Genomic DNA, 24,171 nt, shown 5'->3' with positions numbered 1-24,171 from the left:
CCGGAAGCGGGTGCTGTGCTCCAGCTGTGGAGCCGCACCCCCTAAACCAGAGTGAGGGCCCGGATGCAAGCGCTCGCTGGGAGGCTGAGCAGGAGAGGCAGGGATGCGGCGTGCAGCGGTCTGCCCCCTTGATGTGTGTTCATTATCATCAACCTCACAGGTCAGCCCTACAAGAAGCGGTCCCACGGCTGGACCCCCCTCCTCCCGCAGCGAGGAAGCGGACCCCTCGGGCCCTGAAGACCACGCAGGACATGCTGATCTCGTCGCAGCCTGTCCTCAGCGGTCTGGGGTGTGGCACTGAGCTGTCCCCCGGGCAGCCCCAGGACTCCCTGCCTGCTGCCCGGCCCAGCCCAGCGGATGCATCCCGGCCAGAGGCCCCCGTGGGGACGGCGGACGGGGGCCAGGCCCTGCCCAATGGGGAGACTTCCCTGTCCGTCCCGGACTTGATCCATCAGGACCCCCATGATGAGTCCGAGCTGAAGATGGCCAAGCACCGAAGGGCCTCCTCCCCGGGGCCCATGGAGAGAAATGGCCTCAAACTCAGCCTGAGCCCCATTGGCCTGGCTGAGCCACTGGAGGACAGCAGCCCCCCTCGGGCACGGACCTCCAGCCTTGACACTGAGGGCCCACACCCCGACCTGCTGTCCTTTGAGTAGAGCCCCTTCTCTTCCCTGCCAAACACCCCCTGCGTCTCTTCTCCACAGTGTGCCCTGGCCCCAGCCCAGCTCCCCACGCCCTTTGTCTGTGTGCAGGGCCCCCACAGAGAGTGGGCTCTCCCTCGGGGTGCTGGCTGCAGCCCTCGGGGCTGGGCACCTCTGCTCCCCCGTGGCTCTGGCTTCCTACCAGCCAGGGTGGAGCGTTTTGCAGAGATTCTCTGTGCCTGTGCACGCCCGCTCCCTGCTCCCTGCCCGCCTCCCCCTTCCTTCCTTGTCCTCCCTGGGGAGCCAGTGCCCTCCTGCCTCGGGATCAGCAGGCTGGGGGCTGATGGGTTCAGCCTGGTGAGAGGCCCAGCCCAGGCGCAGCTCCTCCGGGCCAGATGCACAGGCCCCTGGCTGCCGCAGCCCTGGGGTGTGGGCCGGGGGAAGCAGATGGCAGGCCTGAGCCCTCAGGCAGCCTTGCTACTCAGGGAGCCCTCCCCCGGGCAGGGCACAGGGGAAAGAACAGCTGCCCTTGAATGCCTGCGCGGGAGAGAGCAGGGCTTCCCTGGCTGTGCAGACAGGCCGCGGCAGGAGCGGCAGAGGGTGTTCAGAGTGTGTGTGGGGGGGTGGGGGGTAAGGCCCAGGAGTCGGCCCTGAGAGCCCCGAGCAGAAGGCGGTGACACAGGACAGGGAAAGAGCAGCTTGGAGCAGGACAGCCCTCAGGGGCCAGCCCACAGCCGGAAGTGATTCGGCTGTGGGGCCCGGGGGTGAGAGTGGGGCGCAACCAGAGCATGCGGGCTTGTGAGGCGGGAGGTACTTGGCCCTTGTGCTGAAGTTCCTGGTCCCAGCCTACCCGCCTTTGCCCTGCTGCCCCGCGGTGCCCTCTGCAGCCCTGCTGTTGGGATCATCTGTGTGAGGGCCTGGCACGGTTGCTCCAGCCCAAACCAGTTCCCGCCCTCCTGGGTTAACCCACTTTTGTGTTTCTGTCTCCCACTAGGGGCCCTGTCATGCTGTCTTCCTGCAGCCTGGAGACCTGGGCAGGGGGTAATCCCAACCCCGGGGACCTTTGCAGCATGAAGAGAATGGCCCTTTTCTTGAACAGGGACCTGCTTCTGCAGAGAAGGCTGGGGTGCCAGAGGCTGCCAGGCCTCGCTATTTGCTGTCTTGTGATTCTGGCTGCCATTATTTTTCTAGTCATCGTCTGGCTTCCCACCCACAGCCCACTTCCCACTTCATCTCATTGGCCAGTTTCTGCTCCCCTCCCTGCCACCTCTGCCTATAAAACATGCAAGCTGGGGACAGGGGAGCCCCAGATGCGGCCACCTTTCCTCCATTCTTGCTCTGCAGCCCTGTGGCCTGGCCATAGCTGCCCGCTCGCCTTCCTCCGTGTTCCATTGCTCCAGGAAGCAGGGCTTCAACACGCACTCACAGCAGAACCTCTCTCCCCTTTCCCGCGAGGGCACACGTGTGCTGGGCTCCTGAAGGCCCTGGCGAGGGGAGAAGGGCTGTTACTGGATGTAGATCCCGCCTGACTCCCAAGAACATCACAAAGGCATGATATGTGACCCTGTTCACAAGCTCTCAGGACTAGCATTTGGGGGCCTGTGAGTTTTCCCAGAATGACTTGGGATTTTGCACAAAATAAGAGCTGGGAGTAGGGAGAGAGAACCTAAATACGCCTGCTGGGAGCTACCCCAGTTTCATCTGAGCTCCCGTCCAGTAGTTTGGTTTGCTTCTGTGATGGGAAACTTAGCTGCCCTCCGTGGCAGCTTTCTGGCAGAGACCAGGATGGCCTGGCCGGGTGATTGCCATTGGCTCAGAGGTTGCAGGCCCAGGCTGGCTTCAACACCTTGTTCTCCAGACCCAGCCACTTGCTGTCCTGGCCCCCAGACTGGTTAGCCCAGGGATCTTACCGGGCTGCCCCAGGACCATCACCAGGGTGACCCCCGAGTTTCTCAGACTGGAGTCCAATACTAAGTAGGGGGCTGTGGGGCCCTGCTTCCGTCTCTGGCCAGCCTGTGATCCCCACCTCAGCCATCTTCCTGCAAGGGTGTGGCCGTTCTCGGGTGGGGCTCCCGGGCTGAGGTCTGCTTGCAGCTGCTGCAGGTAGTGCCTGGTGCTCAGGGCCAGGTGGTGCCCACAGGCAGGCAGGAGTGATGGCTCCCGACCCCGCAGGAGGCCAAAGCCCCACTGGGCTTCCCATGTCTGTCTCAACACCCTGGCCTTCCTGTGATTGCAGCACGCCCCCACCTCCCGTCCCATGACGTGCCCCCTGTGACCCCAGCTTTCCTGGGAGCTTGGCTGTCAGGTGGCCCTGTCCGGGCCAGGGCAGGGTGACAAGGAAAAACGAAAGACCTGTCTTCTGTGTCCACAGAATCTTTTCTCTGCCCATTAACACCCCCAGCCCCCATGTCCCCATGTTCAGTACAGAGCTTTACCCTGGTAGATCTCAAGGGAAGATCCCAGATTCTGGCAGGAGGTCGGCCTGTTCCCCTGCATGGGGAAAGGTGGGTCTGTGTTGCCTGTGTGGGTGACACAACGACAAGCGCGTATGTAACCCACCAACTTTTAAAGAACAAAGCTTGGCCCCAGTTTGGGGAAGAAGATTATGGATCTATTCTGAGTATTTTCTAGAGGTTTTATATTTATATTTTTAGTAATTTTCTGGTAGAAGGAACTTGCACAATAAAATGCTGTGCTTTGCTTTTGCTGGTTTTGAGTATTTTTCTCTGGGCTGATGGGGAGTGGTTGGTTTTTCTCAAGGCTGACCTGTCAGGTGTGAGGCCGAGCAGAGAGGTGGGAGGAAGATGGGCGCGGCTGACAGACCTCCCACCCCAGGCCGAGAGGGAGACCGCCTCTCAGCTGCCCCTGCGTGTGTTCCCCGATCGCTGGCTGCCATGTAAGTGTCCCCCAATCCGATCTACGGCTGCTCCAGGGATGCCAACGTGATGGGTGAGGGTAAGACCCTCCTCAGGAGGAAGCAGGAACTGCGTGACCCCCAGATCATCTAGGCAGTGAGTTAGCCTGGGGTCTGCAGCCTGTGCCGCTAAGGAGGGGATGGAGCTGTGTGCACCCGTGCAGAAATCTCTAGAAAGGGACCAGGGCTGCCTTCAGGTTCCAAGTCACCTGGAAATGGCAGGAAAATGCCCAGAGCTGCTGACTTGGGTGTTTTCACCCAGACTGGCAGCTCTGACGCTCACTTATCAAGCGAGTGTGGGCTGGCGCCGTGCTGGACCGAAGCCCCTTTATCCCCTTGCTGCCCTCAGGCTCCTGGGATCACATCCAGGAACCCAGAGGATTCACACAGCTGAGAATTGACCGTGCCTTTAACCACCTTAAAAGAAAAGTGGAGAAGAGACAGGGAAAGAAAAGTGGCATTTAGTGCGTTTGCAGAAACCATACACATTTCCAAAGAGGAAGGATGGGACCTCTCTGTGGGGTGCTGTCTTTCGCCCCCGTGGCCGGGGTTGGAGTCTACAGCTCACACGGGTCCCTGTCTCCACGTCAGAGGTGTCTCAGGCATGAGGCCAATTCTCCAGGCTTTCCTGCACCGGATTCCACTCTATGCTTCTCAGAGGACGTGTGGGATGACCACACCCCCTCTGTAAGGTCGCTCACCTGCCCTGCGGTGTAGCTCAGCACATTGTTCGAAGTAGGCAGGCAAAGCAAAAACCAGTCCAACACATCCCGCGCATGGGAATAAAGCGCTGAAAGTACTTAACAGCAACTCTCTTCCTTAGGCGCAAGCTCCAGTGACTATGCTCCGGGTGGCCTCTCCCATCGGATGACTTCAGGATCCGCCCCTGAGGTCATTCAGGCGTGAAATGTGCTTTTAATATGCCTTTCCTCCTATTATGCAAAGTGGTTATTTTTGGCTAAGATCAAACACGAAAAATAGTATACAAATTTTTTGAGGAGATCTTAAAGTGTAAAAATGGATGTGCATAGGTCACATTTTTAAAAGCTGAGCTGTTGGGCTAGTAGCTGGGGTACAAAGACGTAGTTATTCAGACACTATATCCAAGGCCTTGCATGAGCTGAGTGCTGCCTGGGGCACAGGGGTAACTGGTGGGAAAGGGGTAACCTGGTTGTCTCTTAGCATGCCAACAATCGTAAGGACACCTTCGCACCTGTCCCCCTGTTATGCTAACGTGCTATGTTAGCAGGATGTGAAAATGCAAGGGAAGCACCAAAGGTGGGGTGTGTGTGTCGGGGTGGAGGGGGGGCAGGGGGCGGCGTGGGCCAGGGCATGTGAATTCAAACTGGGAGTTTTTCCTCTGAGCTTCATCTGTCCACAGCGGGTGCTGAAGGAGGCTAACACATCAGAGGTCATCAGGAACAAAGCGCTCATGTACTGCGGGGGACCCAGTTGGTGTTCAGAATTCATGGAATTATCCTGCACTGCACCTCAGATGCTGCTCCAAACAGAATTTCTTCTTGGTCAATTAACTCTCAGACTTCAGAATCCCTTTGAGGTCAGTGAATTCTGGGAATGTTCTAGAACTGTCTGTGCTTTCACTTCCTGTTGGGTCTCCACGCAGAGCCTCCCTATCCAGCCTGTATCTGCTGATGATAACTCAGCAGTGGCTTCTGGCCTTCACGTTCCCCGGGGCTATGCTCACCAGTGCCCCCTGCTGGGTTTGAGGGGCCCCATCTGGACTCCCCGCTGTGGCCCCCCTGTGAGTGGGAACAAGTAATTAAGTCCACACAGCCCTCTGGATGGATGTCCACCTTCCCTTGACAGCTTGGTAAGTGCAGATGGCATTTAATGTCCTTCAACTCTCCCAAAGAAATCTACCCTGGAAACTTTAATTTCAGTCGTCCTGTGAAAGCTCAGAGCCCCCGCCTGCCCTCCTGTCTGCTGCTGTTTGCACTGGGCGCACGATGGCAGCCCGGGGTCCTCACCACTGGCTCCTGCTAATGAGAAAATTCCTCCACCTTCCGTATCTAGGGCCTGACCCTCCTGAGACACAAACCTTCTTTGTGTCCAGCTTATCTCCAGCTGCTGCCATGATAAACAGTCCCACTCGAGGGAGCCCGGAGAGGCTTTACCCCGCTAAACAAACCCCTCGCAGACAGGGAGGCACATAAGCTCACGGAAACATTTAAGGACTGGCTGGGACCCACCAGGCCTCTGTCTCTCTCCTGGGAGGTGCCTGGGGAACTTGGTTACAGAGCAGGGAACACTGCCAATATTTTCCTTTTGGAATAGGTGAAAAAAAAAAAAAGGCCCCAAACAAAAAGCAGCTTCCAACAAACTGCAATTTGGTTTTGTTTTGGTTTTCGCTGTGTGACCAGTAGCGGTGCCCCACGCCATCTGCTCAGCGACCTCCTTCCTTGGCTCGCCACCCCCCGTCTGCCGCCGCAGCCTCCCCTGGCCTGTGCTCGCTAGGTGACGCCCGCCGCTTTGGTCTCGTGTTCCAGTCCAGCCGAGTGGTCAGCTGGCCTCGTGGGCTAGCTCGTGGCAGCTTGTAACCGCTCCATGTGGCAGCCGTCAGGCTGTGCGGTTGGCCCGGGCCACCACGAGGCCAGGGAAGGAGCTCGTGGCCTTTTCGGGAGGGAGCGAGCTTCATCCACCCTGCACCCAGGGGGTGGGCTCCCTGCCTACCCTGAGCCCGCAGGGGGCAGGCCCAGCTGCCGGATAGGGAGCTCAGCAGAAGCCTGGACGACCCAGCCGGCACTGTATTCCTCGCAGTCTCCAGGTAGCTGGTGAATTCCATTTCACCTTCCCTTGCTCAATTTGAAACCTGGTTCTCCACGTCAACGCCTGTCAGAAAGCCTCTGCAGCACATGTGGTGAGTTCTCTTTAGACCAGACCACCCTGTGCCGTTTCCAGGGGCTGCGTCTTCTGTGTAGGCCACCTGGGAGCTGAGCCCACATGGGATGAGGCTGAGATCAGTGGCCCTGCCCGTGCCTCCCCAGGAAGCCCCTTGCTCATTAACCAGCAGTTACGTAGGGGGAGCAGGATGTGACCGGGCGGGGGAGCCCACTGTGTGGAGCTTCAGAGAGGGCACCCTGCATCCTGGATGGCCTCCCGGCCTGCCTGTCATGCTTCATCTGCCACAGTTTTCTCTGTGCCCTGGTACCCAGAGCTCCAAACTGCTCAGACTGCTTGCATGTCTCCGAGGCTGTCCCCCTGCCCGGTCCCCTCTGCCCTCCTTTCTCTCTCCTCTGAGTTTGCCAGGCTGTTAACTCATCCCTCACATGGCGGCTCAGTCCCCTTCCTCCAGGGCCCCTCCCTGGACCCCCCACCAGCCTTCTGGTGCTCTCCCGAAGCACCCTGTGCATCTCTGCTCTGGCACCTGCCACATGGTGTGGAAGATGGCTGCCTCCTCGTGCCTCGGGCCGTCAAGGGCAGGGGCCACACCATCTCGTCTCTGACTCCTCAGCCTGGCACATTGCAGGAGCTCAATAAAGATGTGCTTTGTGCTGAACTAAAGTCAAGGAGCTTGTCATTTAATTTGGGAGATTTTCTATATATGAATGTACACACACGCACATGCATGAATCGTGTGGAACAGAGGAGCCTGGGCCTTCACTGAGGCTGGCATAGACCCCCAAGACCCCTTGCAGCCCCTTGCAGGGCCTCTACCCAGTCTCTGTGCCTGGTCCTGGACTGCACAGAGGAATTGAGGGAGGCCATTTCCAAAGGGGAAAATGATGAACGGGTTAGTGAGTAGCTCATTTATCTCCAGCCAGAGCCTCCATTAATTCTGCTCCCTGTACAGGTACCACCTCGCCGTGGAGCCCCAGAAGCAGGCGTTTGTGTCCAGCCTAATGAAAAAAGAGTCACACTTCAATGCCAGGCACGTGCCCACCTCTGACTGACACTTCTCCAACTGCTGTGAGTTCCAACCCTTAATATTTGTACTTTTACCATCTGGGACTTTGCTGTTAATTGGTGCTCTGTTATTACATATCTAAAGCTCCTATGTATTCCAGGTATTGTGCTAATCAATTTACACTCATTATCTCATTTGTTTTTTTTCAACCATGCCGGGGAAGTCCTATGAAGCCTGTTGTTCAGATACAAACAGTATCTTACTGCATTCAAAGAGATTGACACCCATGATCTTGTTAACCCTCGTTTCTTGTGAGGTAGTTATTTCAGTGCCGTTTTGTAGATGGGTAAACTGAGGCTGAGATAATGACGAAGCAGACTGCCTGAGTCATAACTGATAAGGGAGAGTTCATCCTGAAAGCTAGGGTTTAGGTCTGAGGAGCAGAAGCTCTTCTGCTTCCATCACACCAGTCTGATAAAAATTTCCAGAAAATGTTAAGGCCCGGAAACATCTTTTTTGAGTTGGACCTTCTCCAGGGGTGAATGCAATTTCATTGAACACTGAATATTCATGTCAGTTGGGAATTTTGAGACCCATTCACCAACTCTTACATTTTACAGAAGAAGAAACAACAAAGGCTGTATTTTTCCAACGTTAACCTGTGCTGGCATGGTCTCTGATTCCACACATTAACCCTATGCAGCAATGATTAACTCCATATTCTAAATGGGGCTGACCAGAGGCTTAGGGAGTTTCAGCAACATGTCTAAGGTCACACTACCAGTAAGAGAGAGCTGACCCTAGCGCCTCCTGAAAACATTCATTCTTAAGGGGGTTGGTATGAATCTGTGCTATGAATTGCTAGCATTCCAGGAGGGACAGGAATATTCCTATTATGTCTCAAATTGCAAATGCAGGGAAGGCTGGCTCATACGCTAATCCTGTTATCGACACTGCAGATTAAGCATTCAAATGAGAGGTGAATATTATTCACAGGAATGTTTCGGGTTTCGGGGTGTATAGCTACCGTGTTTCCTCAGCAGAGCTTTTAAAAAAAACAAGGAAAATCAGTATTTGTTTTCTTGGTGGCTGTCTGACCTCTTGTGGCGAGCTTGGGCACTGCAGTTGCTGGTAGCTACTACAGAGGCAGCTTTTCATAACAAAAGTAATAACCTTTTTTATTCTTTATAAGATAAGTACGATCTCCATTCTGGAGAGGCCTGTAATTTTCCTAAAAACCAATAGTATGTGGAAGAAGAAATAAAAGTGATGAGACTTCTTAACTAGGGATTCCAGTAGGAGAGAGATGATAGAAAGGGGGCATCTTTGAAAAAAGAATGAGTCCTCCAAGTACAGGAAGATCAAAATCTTAAGAACGAAACAGCAGACAGACTTTCAGACAGGATGGAGAAGGGAAAACTCACACTTAGACACATTACAGTGAAATTTAAGATCATAAAGATGGACCAGAGTGAAAGATCAGCTGCAAGGAGACTCTGACTTGAGTCAGCTCAGTAAGAATCCCAACGGCTTAATATTTTTGTATTGCCGAAACAGAGAACTCTAAACCTATTTTTTTATATTCAGTTCTATCATTTAGATGAGTGTAAAATAAAAGGTATGAGGCATATAAGACTGCAAATGGTTTACTATTTAAAAAATTTTTTTTGAAAATACTCTTGGAGAAAATATTCTGGTAAGAGACATGGACTCAGGAAAGCGCTATGTGTTTGCAAATATATAAGAAGTAAGGCTAAGTAATGGGCTCAGTAAAGTTTGCTGTTATTTAAATGATAAAGGACCCAAAAGGAGTTGATGATAATAATGAAAACTTTAGACAATATCAGAATAGGAGGTGGGATTGGTGATGGTGACAGAAGGGAAAGGATGCTTAATTTTAGCAATTGATGTATTTTAAATATTATAGAGAAAATGTCTCTTAGAAAATATAGGTCTTAATAACATACGAGTAACCACCAAACAAATGTTTGTTGGTTTTTTTTAAATGGACCCTTCAAATCAGCAGCACTAGATTTGATCTATTCTCTGGAAAGCAGGAAAGGAGAAAAAAGGAAGGAAACAAACTGTAGTAAATGGAAAAAATAGAATAAGATTTCTTACTCAGTCTGCTATAACAAAATACCACAAATTACATGGCTTAAAACCACGGACGTTTTATTAGATTTTATTTCTCACAGCCTAGAGGATGGCAAGTCCAAGAGGACCGTGGACGCAGTGCTCGGGGAGGCCCGCTTGCTGTGGGACAGAGAGCCCACCTCCTTGCGGCGTCCTCACAAGGCCCTTCCTTGTGACAGCTCTGCTGTCTCTCCCTTTTCTCACGAGGGCCCCAGCCTCAGGGCTTCATCTAAACCTGATCACCCCCCAGAGGACCCGCCTCAAATACTACCTCACCGGGAGTCAAGGCTTCATCACGTGAGTTTGGAGCGGACAGAAACATTCAGCTCACAATAATGGGAGACATAAATTCCAGAGAATAAGTTATAATAAATACAAATATATGGAACTCACCAAACAAAAGGAGAGAATCTTAAATTGGAAAAAAAAAATTGATCCAGCAATATTTTGTCTATAGAAGACAGAGTTAACACAAAAAAAACGAAGAAACTTGAAAGCAAAAGGGTGGAAAACTATATAGTGGGAAGGGATGAACGAAAAGACAGGATAACAATTTCAATATGATGCAAAATAGAATTAAAGGAAAAAATCAGACAAAGAGAAATACTTCATAAAGTAAACATGTTAAGATGTTAAAATAATTGTAAAAACATATAAACCTAAACATATAACCTCAAAATAGTTAAAACAAGAATGGTGGAGCTATGAGGAAAAATCCATATGCCAACTATGGTAATCAGAAAGCTAAACTCTACTATATATTGGGATGAAATGAGTGGCTTATTTCTCTTCGATACTAGTAGGTCAGATAGATGAAAAATAAATTCTATAAAAATATATTTTACGTGATGTATAATTTTGAACACTTTGTGGGGTGGGTAAAGAGGATGAGTTTTAAAATGAATTGGAAAAAACAATTCTTGTCAGACAAATGAAATATTCACAGATATACCAGGTCATCAAGGAAGCTTTAGAAATCCAGTCACACTATGTTATTAACTTTAATTCTATAGACTTTGGATTCTGTACTAAAACAAAAACTAAAATAATTACAAGCTATTATCCTTGGATTGAAGAGAACATTTTTACAGGGATTAAAACTACTCTGACCTGAATAGCAATAGACACTATTCAGGTTAAAATTTGTGGGATATAGGTAAAGATATACTATGAGCTAAATACATAGCTTTAAATATAGTCCTTAGAAAACAATATTGAGAATAAACCAAATAAACTTAAAAAAATGAGAATAAGAAGCAATTAAATAGGCAATAGCAATCTAAAAACAGCAAAAAGATTGACAAAACTAAAAGCTGGCTTTGAAAGGACTGCAGATAAAAGTGGATAAAACTGATCAATAAAAAAGTAAGATGCAAATGACATACAGAGTGAAGAAGGGGTTAAGACTACAGTCACAACAAATCTTTAAAAGTAATAAAAGAATATTATGAATTACATGCCAATCATGGTACAAACTTAGACAAAATGGATAAACTCCAGAAAACAAAGACTGCCAAAATTGGCAAAATAATTGAATGAACCACTAGGCATTAAGGAGATTTAAACAGTCATAAAAGACTCCCTCACCCTCTTTATCAGAGCTTCAAACTTACCAGAGTGCTAATAAACATTCAGGCAATAGATAATCCTTAATTGACAAAGTTGTTACAGAAAACTGAAAAAGGAGAGACTGCTTAATTTACTGTATTTGATTAGTATAACCATGATTCAGTAAACTATAGTTCTGTATGGTTTTTGAGTTTTAAAGCAAATTTAATGCAAAAATCTTAACTTACTGAATCCAACAGTTTATTAAAAATAATATAACATGATCGAGTTGAGCAACACAAGGATGGTTAAAGATCAGCAATTTTACTAATGTTATTTACCTCTATAATGCAATGATGATAAAAGAATGTGACTATCTCAATAGATGTAGAAATAAGTCACTTAATTTCAAAACATCTGTGATAAAAATTAAAATAGCCTTTTTTTAAAGGCTCCAACAAATATATGCTTAAATGGCAAAAATTTCTAAGAATTCCATGTAATACTGGGAACAACACAAGAATGCCCCCTTCATGACTACTGCTTAATGTACACTGGCGCCAATCAAATAAACATGGAAAATAAATAAGACACATAGCTATTGAAAGGATGGAGAACAAAATATTATTATTTACAGCTGACAAAGCCATTCACGTAGAATTTACAACCCAATTTACGGTAGAGTCAATAGGCAAATCAGTAGATCTAATGGGAGTGTAAACATTTTGCTGTCGCCCTAGGCTTCTAGAAACGTAATAAACCATAAGGCAGAATTTATAACAGCTAAAACTAATTAAGAGTTAATCTAACAGAATATACAAGGCTCGACCTGACAGGCGCCTTAACAGTTAGGCAGCCAGTCTAATTTCTTCTCCAGGAAGGGCCCTTCTCCCCTTCACCACGCAGGGCAGACTGTCAGGGTGTGAGGTAGCCCCAGCGGTCCGCAGTTCTTTCTTGCATTTGACTGAACTTGCCTACCGTAAGCGTCCAGCTGCGGGGGTGAGTTCTGTTGCTTGGCACAAAACGCGGTGAGTCTCCACCCTCTGCTCTGAGCAGCGCCCCAAACACTTGAGGCAGCTGCTGCAGTTTCTTGGGTCTTTCCTCTTTATTGAAAATTCCCAGATTTTCAGCTCTTCCTCACATGACCTGTTTGGGGTCTTCTAAAAAATTTTGGGGATTTCTAGCATGACATCATCTCAGCTATGAAACGTGGCTGGCTCGGTTGAGAAATGTGCTGAATGCCCACCCACTGGGGATCAAGCATCACACAAGGCTACTTGTGTGCTCAGAAAAAAAGGAAATCACTTCTACATGGGTTAGAACTGGGAGATCTTCATCCAAGAGTCTTGTTCTAGCAGATTTTGAAATGCATGAAGCTCAGACACATCTCTGCTATCCAGAAGGAGTGTCCACATTTTATATATTAATTTTATTCAGTCATTTATCCAAGAAAAATTCACTGAATAGATTTTCTGTGCCAAGGACAGCTAGCTGGAAGGGGGGCCGGGGTTCTCTTCTAGGTGGCTGCTGTGGATTGCTATGACCTAAGACACAGAGTGGCTCACCCTTTGGGGCCACTACCATGTCTGTTCATGTTGTCTTGAAATCTGGAGTTCTTTCAACAATGTTGAAGATGAGGCCAGTGAGGTGCAGTGACTCACTGGGGCCTGAGGATGGACAAGCGAATGTGCGTAGAATTTCCTTGTATGTGGAGGATACAAGGGAGACCCAGCCCTGCTCTGGTGGCATTTAAAACCTAGTTGGGAACAGGAGCCCCACAGAGGAGCGTAGCTTAAAAGCCCCCACATATATCATGGCCCAGAACCGCATCCGTGCTGCCAAGTGGCTGGGACAGAAATGAAATTAGGAAAATCAATGTGGGTCCAAGGAAATGTTTGTCAAGAAGATCAAGAGCAAGGAGGCGAGGAGCCCAGGCTGGAGGGAGAAGCGTGCATGGGTGGGGCAGGGGCAGGGCCCCCCCAGTGGCCAGGACCAGCCCCGTGGGTGCGGAGGCCCGACTGGCCGTTTGGGAGGCGGGGCCCCTGACGCCTCGCTGGTTGTCCCTGTGCGCATGTCCGTCGCTCCAGGCCTCCCGGTGCCACCGCGCACACCGGACGCAGCAGAGAGGCGGGGGGCAGTGTGCACCACCCTGCCAGCCGCTTGTTTTATAGATGGAGAGACAGAGACCTGGGCAGAGGAGGCTGTGCGTGCAGAGTCACACAGCTGCGGATTGGAACGTGTGCCTCGTGCCCGCTCTTCTGTGTGACGCTGCCCCCCTGGGTGCCTGGGCCGGGCGGGTATCAACTGTGGCATAGTTAGTGGCGGTGCCTGTAGCACGTCAGGGAGAACAGGTTCAGGCTGTTCTCTTCCAAGAGAGAGGAGAGAGGGAGAGGGGCTCGAAGCTGCTCGCGGGGTATGCCTGGGAGGTGGGCACCTACAGAGGGGGTCCTCCAAGGCTGGTGGACAGAGCATCTTCCGTTTCCCGGACTTGCAGCGTCCGAGCTGTCCCCTAGAGTTTGGCCTCCCAGACCTCCACCTGCAGGAGAGGCAGGGAGGCCGGGGAGAGCTGTCACCCATCATCTCTTCTCTAACCGCTTGGTCCTGTCTGCTTATCTTCAAGGCAAGACATTCACATAGTCCTCGTTATCGTTCTCTGGGGACAAAGCAGAGCAGCCCTGAGGCTCAGCACCTGGCGTCCCAGAGGCCCACCCCCCTCAGGAGAAGGAAGACCCTCCCCAGGCACGGGGCCACCTCGATGGCACACCAGAGTGACTTCTTCAAGGGCGGGGCTACCATAGGGAGCCCTCCTGCAAAAGAGGGGTCTCTTTATAGGGCAGACATGAGGGCTCCCAGCACAGAGGCCCCTGCTCACCGGCAGCAGACCTGTGGCTCGCTCTCAGGAGGCCAGGGGCAGGAGGAAGATGAGCCGAGGGGAGGGTGTGTCCCCTCTGGCAGCTGACGACTGGGGGCTCACTCTGCCGGGGTGACCGAGCAAGGGCCGTTGGCGTGAGGGAGCCGTTGCCCCACTCTGGGGAAAGATCTCTGCAAGGTTCTCCCCTCCACTGTCATTGCTGAGACAAATACCGCCGTGATGCCAGCCACCCTCGGCAGCCCATCTGGGTTCGCCTAAGGCCTGCAGCACAGCGTTCTAGCTCTGCCCCTTTAATGCTCTTTTTTTTGTTTTTTTCCTGGTGGGTTTAGGTGGAAAATGGCCCTGGGACTTCATCTGAAACTGGAGGGAATGACTGTGTGTGGGACCCCTCTGCCTGGCCCAGAGGGACGGGGGAACCGTGGGAGAGGAGGGTTTCTATCCCAACCATTGAGACCTATGCTGAGTCTTGCTGGGGAGGTGAGGTGCTTGCTGCAGCCGCCTTCCGGGTGGCTTGGCTGGGGCAGAGGGCAGAGTAGGACGGGGGTGGGGTGATTGCAGGCACCCAGGGACTCTGTCCTCTGCACCTCCCCCTCGCTCGCACATCTCCCATCACTACCACCTGCCTACTGGTACCTGAAATCCCTTTAACTGGGAACATAACCATACATCCCAGTGCAAGGAAACAGGGTTAATCTATAAATACCTCTTGAAGTCTGAGTTAAAGTCAAATTACGTGATCACTGACAGATAACAGATTATGTTCAGAGAGATTTCAAGGGAGGCGGGTAAGAGCAACTGCTCATGATATGATTTGGGAGGTCTCAGCATGGATTCTCTGCAGTCAGTTACTGGCCATCTCATTTCCCACTATGGCTCAGTACCTTTAGGCGTCTGTCTGGAATAGTTTGTCCCCTAGCACTGTCTAAATGAATGCTTGGCAAATATTGAGCAAAATGAAGCAGGATAACTCTAAAGACTCCACTCCAAAACTACTAGAACTGATATCGGAATATAGCAAAGTTGCAGGATACAAAATTAATACACAGAAATCTGTGGTTTTCCTATACACTAACAATGAACCAATAGAAAGAGAAATCAGGAAAACAATTCCATTCACAATTGCATCAAAAAGAATAAAATACCTAGGAATAAACCTAACCAAAGAAGTGAAAGACCTATACCCTGAAAACTATAAGACACTCTTAAGAGAAGTTAAAGAGGACACTAACAAATGGAAACTCATCCCATGCTCTTGGCTAGGAAGAAATAATATCATCAAAATGGCCATCCTGCCCAAAGCAATATACAGATTTGATGCAATCCCTATCAAATTACCAACAACATTCTTCAATGAACTGGAACAAATAGTTCAAAAATTCATATGGAAACACTAAAGACCCCGAATAGCCAAAGCAATCCTGAGAAAGAAGAATAAAGTGGCGGGGATCTCACTCCCCAACTTCAAGCTCTACTACAAAGCCATAGTAATAAAGACAATTTGGTACTGGCACAAGAACAGAGACACAGACCAGTGGAACAGATTAGAGACTCCAGACATTAACCCAAACATATATGGTCAATTAATATTTGATAAAGGAGCCATGGACATACAGTGGCAAAATGACAGTCTCTTCAACAGATGGTGCTGGAAGAACTGGACAGCTACGTGTAAGTGAATGAAACTGGATCACTGTCTAACCCCGTACACAAAAGTAAATTCAAAATGGATCAAAGACCTGAATGTAAGTCATGAAACCATAAAACTCTTAGAAAAAGACATAGGCAAAAACCTTTTAGACATAAACATGAGTGACCTCTTCTTGAACATATCTCCCTGGGCAAGGAAAACAACAGCAAAAATGAACAAGTGGGACTATATCAAGCTGAAAAGCTTCTGTACAGCAAAGGACACCATCAGTAGAACAAAAAGGTACCCTACAGTATGGGAGAATATATTCATAAATGACAGATCCGATAAAGGCTTGACATCCAAAATATATAAAGAGCTCACGCTCCTCAACAAACAAAAAGCAAATAATCCAATTAAAAAATGGGCAGAGGAGCTGAACAGACAGTTCTCCAAAGAAGAAATTCAAATGGTCAACAGACACATGAAAAGATGCTCCACATCGCTAGTTATCAGAGAAATGCAAATTAAAACCACAATGAAATATCACCTCACACCAGTAAGGATGGCTGCCATCCAAAAGACAAACAACAAATGTTGGCGAGGTTGCAGAGAAAGGGGAACCCTCCTACACTGCTGGTGGGAATGTAAATTAGTTCAACCATTGTGGAAAGCAGTATGGAGGTTCCTCAAAATGCTCAAAATAGACTTACCATTTGACCCAGGAATTCTGCTTCTAGGAATTTACCCTAAGGATGCAGCACTCCAGTTTGAAAAAGACAGATGCACCCCTATGTTTATCGCAGCACTATTTACAACAGCCAAGATATGGAAGCAACCTAAGTGTCCATCAGTAGATGAATGGATAAAGAAGATGTGGTACATATACACTATGGAATATTATTCAGCCATAAGAAGAAAACAAATCCTACCATTTGCAACAAGATAGATGGAGCTAGAGGGTATTATGCTCAGTGAAATAAGCCAAGCGGAGAAAGACAAATACCAAATGATTTCACTCTTCTGTGGAGTATAAGAACAAAAGAAAAACTGAAGGAACAAAACAGCAGCAGAATCACAGAACCCAAGAATGGACTAACAGTTACCAAAAGGAAAGAGACTGGGGAGAATGGGAGGGTAGGGAAGGATAAGGGCGGGGAAGAAGAAAGGGGGCATTATGATTAGCATTTATAATGTGGGGGGTGGGGGAAAGAGGAGGGCTTTGCAACACAGAGAAGACAAGTAGTGATTCTACAACATCTTACTATGCTGATGGACAGTGACTGTAATGGGGTTTGTGGGGGGGACTTGGGGTAGGGGAGAGCCTAGTAAACATAATGTTTTTCAAAAAAATAAAAATAAATAAATAAAAATAAAAAAATGAAAAAAAAATGAAGCAGGATAAGCCTTGGGCACGGGACTGAAGCAATTTTCTCATTTGAAAATTCTTCCTCTTTGTCCATCTGTTCCCAGACCTGTGTGGTTTGCACAAGGTCACAGAATGCGCTGGAAGCCAACCCTTTCAGAGTGTAGGCACAGAGAGCTCTAAGTGTTGGCTACCTTCAGAGGCTCAAAGACACTGCCTCCCCAAAAGACAGAAACTGCTCTTAGTACATAAAGCCTTTTAGATAAACGCAGCATAATAGAAAAGGGTGTTTATCTGTATCTACAAAGTGAGCCAGTGGTGGAAATGGGACTTAAGGTTCCTTTCCGAACCTCGTGGGAGGGTGTTTACCATACCTACCCTCCAACTGAATCTTCTGTCTTCTCCATCTCAGGTAGGGGCTGGGTTTCCTTATTGGCTTTAAAAGGGGGACCACCAGCCCTTGATCTGGTTTTTCAAATCTGGCGACCAATTCCTTTAGGTTTGGAAAGAGCTGTTTTTGAGCGCCTTCCACAGTCTGCAAAAATACGAGAGAAGATCAACTCATCATCTTGCAATTGTGTGTGAAATGTGACACTTGGCAAAATAGTGGTTTTTGGGCTGCCTCTGAGCTGACAAGCAAAACAAGTGGCCTGCAGGTCACGCTTAGGAGCTCACGCGCATTGCAGTGCACACGAACCCTGGTTTTTCAGACTGACCTCTGACCGGAGCTACTGTGACCCTAGAGGACTAACGGTCAAGGGGCCGCACCTCAGTGTGCAGTACTGAGTGAGCCCCCATCCTTGGCAAGGTTGTCTGGGGCGGTTCTTGCAGCTACACTGTGGAGGGCACCCCTCTGAGGGTTCAGGGAGGCTGCCTCCCTGGAAGGTTTGCTCTCCTAGGGGACTAACAGAGGTGGACTTCTGGTGGGAAACGCAAAATACTTAATTTACATTCTTGTGAATTCAGAATCTCCATGAGAGGAAAACGAGACAAAAGTTTGGATTTATATTGAAACTAGGAATGTCAGCATGACTTGGGTAAGTTGTAAATAGTCTTCCGCTTACCAGCTCTACACCAAGTGCACTTTTCTAATATAACCTTAAAGCAATTCTTTAAAAACAGTTCGCTCCTTTTGCTCTCGTGTGGTTTTCTTGATCACTGTGGTTCTCATACAGCTCCCCGTCAGACCACAGGCAGAGGTGGTGACTGGAAGGTTCTCCCGTGCAGTGTGGTTAACCTCCGCAATGGATATAGATGCAGGCTGACTTTGAAGTCGGCTGCAGGAAGGTCACAAGTAGGGTCATCCCTTCAACCCAGGGCGGCATTCACGATGGCCTCTGAGCGCAGAGCTGCTTCCCAATGAAACGCCCCCTGTGTCTGAGCTACAACTGACTTGGATGTTTCTCTGTTTCATCCAGACAAGAGACAAAACGGGGTATTAAGGGATTGCCTAGAATTCCCCAAAGGATGCGCAGCAAAGGAAAAAGTTTTAAAACAAGTTGCTCTTTAGAAAACATTCTGAGATCATTTCAGACTTAAAGAGTTGCAGAAATGTTTTACCCCATGTGTATCCTTCACCTACACCCCAAATGTTAAGTTTATTATATTTGCTTTTCATTCTATTTCTAAATATATATATGTGTGTGTGTGTGTGTATATATACACACACATATATATGTATTTATATATTCCATTTTTTTAAATGTTGAGAGTAAATTGTTGACATGGTACCCCTTTAACCTAAATACTTCAGTATTTCCCCAAAAGCAAGGACATTACATATCCATGCTATAATGGTTAAAATGAGGAAATTCATCTTGATGTAGTACATTTACTCATCAACAGGCCTTATTCATATTTTCTCAGTTACCTCAATAATATCCTTTATAGCATAAATAAATATATGTATTTGAGGGTCATTTATATTCTAATCTCTTCCAGATATTCACAGTGACCGTTAGCATATTGAAGATTCTGAGAAATCGTGCAGTAAAAATCTGCTCAAGCTTGCATGTGTCTCAGAAAGACTGTTCCAGGATTCTGTTAGTAATTCAAGATTTAATTATGTTTATTTCACTCTACTTCCTAAGGCACAGAAGCAAATTCAAAATGTGCAAAAGGTTTTCCAGCACACCAGAAAAATCAAAGAAATCCCTAAGATTGGCAGTTGACTGATTCTTCTTCCCTTTATATTTTCACACAACTGTGGAGCCCCCTTGACTTCCCAAATGTTCAGACCTCTCCCCACCTTTCCTTTCCATGCTGTCCTGGTCATTGTTTGTCCTCTCATTCGGCAGAGGTCCTACACGGAGGCCAGGTTGTTCCATCGGGCCGCTGAAGGAACAGGGCGTACTTTACACTTTTGAATGACGGCCTTGTTTGTTAAAAAATGGGACCCAATTCCAGTGCCTTCCTAGTTCTTTCCGAGAGAGACAAGGTTAAATATTGACCTGACTGACTCTGCACGGTGCTTCCCTTTCAGAATGCCCCACACGGCTGGGCCTCAGGCTCTTCTCTCCAGGCTGTTTGTCACAGGCGTTCCTGTATGTTCTTACCTGTATATTGTAACACCCATGTTTCTCTCTGAAGATTCGGTATGTGTAGACGAAATTTTTAAACCTGTGGAAAGATGACTGTGTGAATCATAATGTTCTTACATACAAGTCCAGGTAACATCCACTATTATATATTTTGTGTGCCTTGCCTTTGTGAATCTTGGGTCCCAAAAAGAAATGGATCATTCTCAGGCCTTCTCATCTGTAGGAATTTGAGACAGAAGTTTTGAAATGGTAGAATTTGAAAGACGGAGGTTTTGAAATATTCTGATGGTAGAAGTCTGAGTTTAGTAAGAGGATAAGAGAGAGAATTTACAGTTTCCATAGTTTTGCTACTTATCTCTAGTCTTCTGCATTTAGCTCTAAATTGATACAACATACAGAGCGCCAATGAACACTCCTGTACTGTTCATTAAATGGTATGTCACTGGCCTCGTTAGGGATAGTTAGCGCAACCAGAAGAGAGAATGTTGGGAATTTTGCCCAAGCAAGTGATATGTTGTGTTCCTGTTCCTCATGGGAACCAGAGCCATTGGCTAAGAAATCTAACCAGAATTTAGATAACAGACCCAATTCAGCAATTTCCAAAGCAAAAAATAGCATACATCACTGTTTCTTCAATTCTAAGATGTCATCAATTGTAAGATACAGTATCAATTTAATAATAGCTTTCCAGGAGAAAAGTGCTTATATTAAATGTAACTATTGACTGTTAAACAGGTTCTGATTCAACAGAAATATTAAAAGGTGAAAAATGAGAATCAAAGACATTGACATGAGGTTCAAAGTATCTGACTGATCCCCTCCTACTTGCACCTAGAACAAAGAATCAAATGACTAATGATTGAATTGGGAAGTCAGAAAGCTATTTATAATTTTAAGGTACAGAAGACTTTACCACTGATTTTGGAGGTTCTATGTTAATTAGTCCAGAAGCCATATACTTGGAGTTATAAGGCAGATATTGCTCAAATATGGTCTAATTCTTTACCAACTATTTTTAATGAAATAACAAGCCCCATTGTAACAACGCGTTAAAAGAAACTGATTTACTGAACTTGTGATACTATATGCCTTTGTTTTAGAATGTTTATGCAGAAAAATGATGGGATTACAGAGCAATGATATTAGGACCTGCTTTATAGGACTGTGGTATTACCAGTAAACATAAAAATGGTTTTTATGCCAGCGTTAATATTTTATAAATGCCATTTATAAAACTCGTAAAAGAAGCATGATTTTTCAGCATGAATTTACACTAAAGTTGTATAAAAAGCCCATGCTTCCCCTTGGCCTTCTGCCCCCATCACCAGTGGTGACAAAGGGGCCCCTCTTCACCCCGAGCACATGCCGTCCTGCCTCTCCCTCTCTCCCACAACTGCAACTACCCCACCCCCCACCCCCAGGAGTCCACTGAGCTGAACTCATCATGCCCATTGCCCCCGTTTGTCTGTCTTTACAAGAGCCTCGGTTCCCAGGCCATCTCTGTTCTGTTTTCTAATCCTACGGAGCTCGGCATGGCCTCTGCTGTGACCCTTTCTCCCCGACTCCTGAAATCCTCCCACTGTGTTCTCTGGAACTCAAGGTCCCTCCTCAGCAAAGGGCCCTCTGTCTTCAGCCTCTGCCCTAAGCATCCTTGTCACCGTCCTGTCCTGCAGAGACCTGGCTGTGCCCCGAGGACAATGCTCCCCCTCACCCATGGGAAAGCCCTCTCGCTGCGGGGCTGGGAGGGAGGCCAGTGTTCTTGGTTCTCTCGGCTCTTCAGGGCCGCTTCCCTTCTTCCTCCAAATCCTCAGCTTGGGGGTTCATGTCAGTAGGTTGTATTACCGCCTGCCCCTCACTGTTGCGACCTCCCCTGGCTCCTGGGTCCAGCGCCCAGCTCACCGGCCCTCTCTTCACTGCTGCTCCTGCCCAATCTCAGGCCATTTCAATTCACGTGTAGATTATGCCCTAACTCTCCTAGTTCTTACTTCCTTGAGCTCTTCTTCGGTGATCTTGTCCTCCACCCACATCAGCCACTCACTCCCACATTGATCACCCAGACTGGCGACGTAATTTGTGGGACTCAAGGCAAAATGAAAATGTAAGGCTCCTTGTTAAAAAATCGTTGGGAATTTTGAGACAGTGACAGCAGAGCATTAAACCAAGTGCAGGGCCCTCTGAGGTAGGGCCCGGGGCCAGGTCACAGGTTGTTCTCCAGGAAGCCAGCCCCACTCAGGACTTTGACCTTGTGACTGCCAGTAATGACAGCTCTCTCATAATGTGAACTTCACGCATCCCCCTTTCTCCTACTTCCCATCTCTCTCCAGATCCCTTCCTCTACTACCCTGACCCCAATAATCCCTTGACCCCATATTCCCTCCAGTCCATTGATCCTACTGCTTGTGTTCAGTCCCTCCTGTGCCCAGCGTACATTGCTTGTCCGCCCTTATTAGGGTCACGCCTTGTGTACACCTTCATCTCCTTTACCATCTTTCAGTTTATTTACTCAGCTAGCAAAACCAGAACCCTGATTAAGCCCGTCCTGTAGCTGTACGTGGCTGGGGAGAACAAACACGCAGCCACGTTGACAAATCTAATGTGGGCTCGTAATGTCTCTAGGCAATCATTTACTTCCCTATTCTTTTTTTTTTTAATTTTATTGAAGTATAGTTGACACACGATATTATATTAGTTTACTTCCCTATAGTCAACAGTTCTGTACTGTGTCCTTGATTCTTAAACACTCAACACCTCTTAACTGATGACTTCGCAAAGATTGAAGCAATCAGAAGAGAATTTCCTGATTCTACGTCCTATTAGCATCTGTGCTCAGGCTCCGCCTTTGTTACTGCAGATGACCTTTCCACATTGCCCTCTAGAGCTGGTCCCTCCTGTTCCCACTGGATGCCACCTGCTTCCATCCATTCAAGAACATAATTCTATAATTTTTTCCTCTCTGTTGTCATTAATCATTATTTTTTACACAACAGCCAGGGTGGCCCTTTCTAACAAATATGAGTCAGGTCATGTCACTCTGCACACAAATCTGGTCAGTTTGGAAGACAAGAAATAAGATTGGGGGTGTGTGTGTTTGTTGTGGTGGTGGAGGGCGTGTTCCTGTCTTAATAGGTTTCAAGTCTTCTCATAAAGCTGCAATTAAAGTAGTGAGGAACTGGTTCTGACGCATGGAATAAAATAGCTCAGAAACAGACCCATATATGTATGAAAAGTTGATATGTGACGGAGGTAGCATAGCAGATCTGTGAGGAGGTGATGGACCATTTGTTAAACGGTAATGATAATGTTTGCACATTGAAACAAATAAAGTCAGATCCCTACTTCACACTCCAATTGAAGACCCAATTATGAAAATGCAGAACATTAGGAGAAATAAATGTAAGCGAACAACTTAATGACCTTAAGTTAAGAAAGGAGTTCTTAAATCACGAAACTACAAGCCATAAGGAAAGAGTACTCCACTCACTATATTAAAATTAAGATTTCTATTTATCAAAGTATACCGTGAACAAAGTGAAAAGACCCACAGATTGGGAGAGGATAATTACATGCCTAATATATAATAACACAAATGTACAATAAGCAAAAGACAAATGAAATGGCCAATAAACATGAGAAAAGATGCTTCCCTTCACTACTCAGGGAAGTACAAGAAGCCACAATCAGAGACCATTTCATACTATTTCATTGGCAAAGATATAATAGTTTATAAATGGAAAATATTGGCTGTGAATGTGGAGCTCTGGAAAGTTCTGTATTCTAATGGGAGAGTAATTAGGTACTAATGTCTTGAAGGACAATTGGCAACATTTAGTGAAGTTGAAATGCCTATGAGCCCAAAAAGTCCACTCTTTGATGTTGGCAATGCTGGAACAAAATTGACAATGGAAATATTATTTATTAAAAGCGAAGATCAGTGAAACGAGATAGGTAATACATTTAAATACATCAAAATATTAAAAATCATAAATGTATTATAAAAATATCAAGTACAAGTATAAATTAATGAATACATATTTTCAAATGAGGACTATCATTGGATTCAATTAAAATCCAGTATTCAAAATACAACAAGCACTCAAAAATGAAAAATTTAAGGTAAAAACTTTTTTTAAGTGAAATTTCGAGGGTGAAAAAGGAAAGACAGGAAGGAATGAAGGGAGGGGAGAGAAGAGGGCAGGGAGGGAGGGTGGACCAATGATGACATCACTGAGTCCTGAGGATTTTTTAATGCAAATTTTTCCATCTGTTGGAAAAGCGCTGTTTACACTAGTTGGGAAATGGTAAGGATGTAAATATCAGCTGACTCTAAATATTTGCCTTTGGTTTGTTCATCTTCACACAATCTCATCTCTTCTTTTGCCACTTTGAAAAAAATCTGTTTTGAACTTTTTGGATTTTTATTGGAGTTAATGCCTGTCTATTGAAAGCAAGCTACAGAGTTCGTTATTTAAGCCTTTAGAAAACTCAGTGGTTAACTTTCTGGATTCCAGATGCTTCCTGACGGCTCTGAAATAGCCAAACACAAAAACAAAACAGTTAAACGCAGAGGGCTCCCCCTGAAGGGTGTTGTTTTTACCACCAACCTCACCCGTCTTGAGTGAAGTGCTCTGTGTTTCAGTAAAGGGTGTTTTCATTCTCTAGTAA

General features: G+C 47.3%; 2 protein-coding genes and 1 long non-coding RNA gene across 10 annotated transcripts in view; 2 read left to right on the top strand and 1 right to left on the bottom strand.

Annotated features, from left to right (window-relative positions):
- The window catches only part of LOC108405971 (carboxyl-terminal PDZ ligand of neuronal nitric oxide synthase protein), a 251,651-nt gene extending 248,309 nt beyond the window's left edge, over window positions 1-3,342 (top strand). For all 6 annotated transcript variants that reach the window (XM_073222112.1, XM_037023722.2, XM_037023723.2 and 3 more), the window contains one exon: window positions 161-3,342. In XM_073222112.1, the coding sequence (XP_073078213.1) occupies window positions 161-656 (496 nt within the window). In that variant the 3' untranslated portion in view covers window positions 657-3,342. The remainder of the gene's footprint in view (window positions 1-160) is intronic.
- A 1,618-nt stretch (window positions 3,343-4,960) lies between these two features.
- Window positions 4,961-24,171, top strand: part of LOC118973434 (uncharacterized) — a 41,591-nt gene continuing 22,380 nt past the window's right edge. For both annotated transcript variants that reach the window (XR_012124980.1, XR_012124979.1), the window contains exons 1-2: window positions 4,961-5,386; window positions 7,367-7,482. This is a non-coding gene — a long non-coding RNA (uncharacterized lncRNA). The remainder of the gene's footprint in view (window positions 5,387-7,366; window positions 7,483-24,171) is intronic.
- SH2D1B (SH2 domain containing 1B) overlaps window positions 6,206-24,171 on the bottom strand; it is a 34,106-nt gene continuing 16,140 nt past the window's right edge. The window contains exons 2-4 of one of the 2 annotated variants that reach the window (XM_017662543.3): window positions 19,525-19,588; window positions 17,348-17,504; window positions 6,206-7,412 (exon numbers count right to left, since the gene is read on the bottom strand). In XM_017662543.3, the coding sequence (XP_017518032.1) occupies window positions 7,324-7,412; window positions 17,348-17,504; window positions 19,525-19,588 (310 nt within the window). In that variant the 3' untranslated portion in view covers window positions 6,206-7,323. Of the gene's footprint in view, window positions 7,413-10,037; window positions 13,758-17,347; window positions 17,505-19,524; window positions 19,589-24,171 lie in introns of those variants that run through there. The other variant, XM_073221514.1, reaches the window with a different exon arrangement.

The sequence above is a fragment of the Manis javanica genome, chromosome 14 (genome assembly GCF_040802235.1).
Source record: "Manis javanica isolate MJ-LG chromosome 14, MJ_LKY, whole genome shotgun sequence".
In the NCBI taxonomy this organism is placed as follows: Eukaryota; Metazoa; Chordata; class Mammalia; order Pholidota; family Manidae; genus Manis; species Manis javanica.
This window is presented reverse-complemented; position numbering and strand designations above follow the sequence as displayed.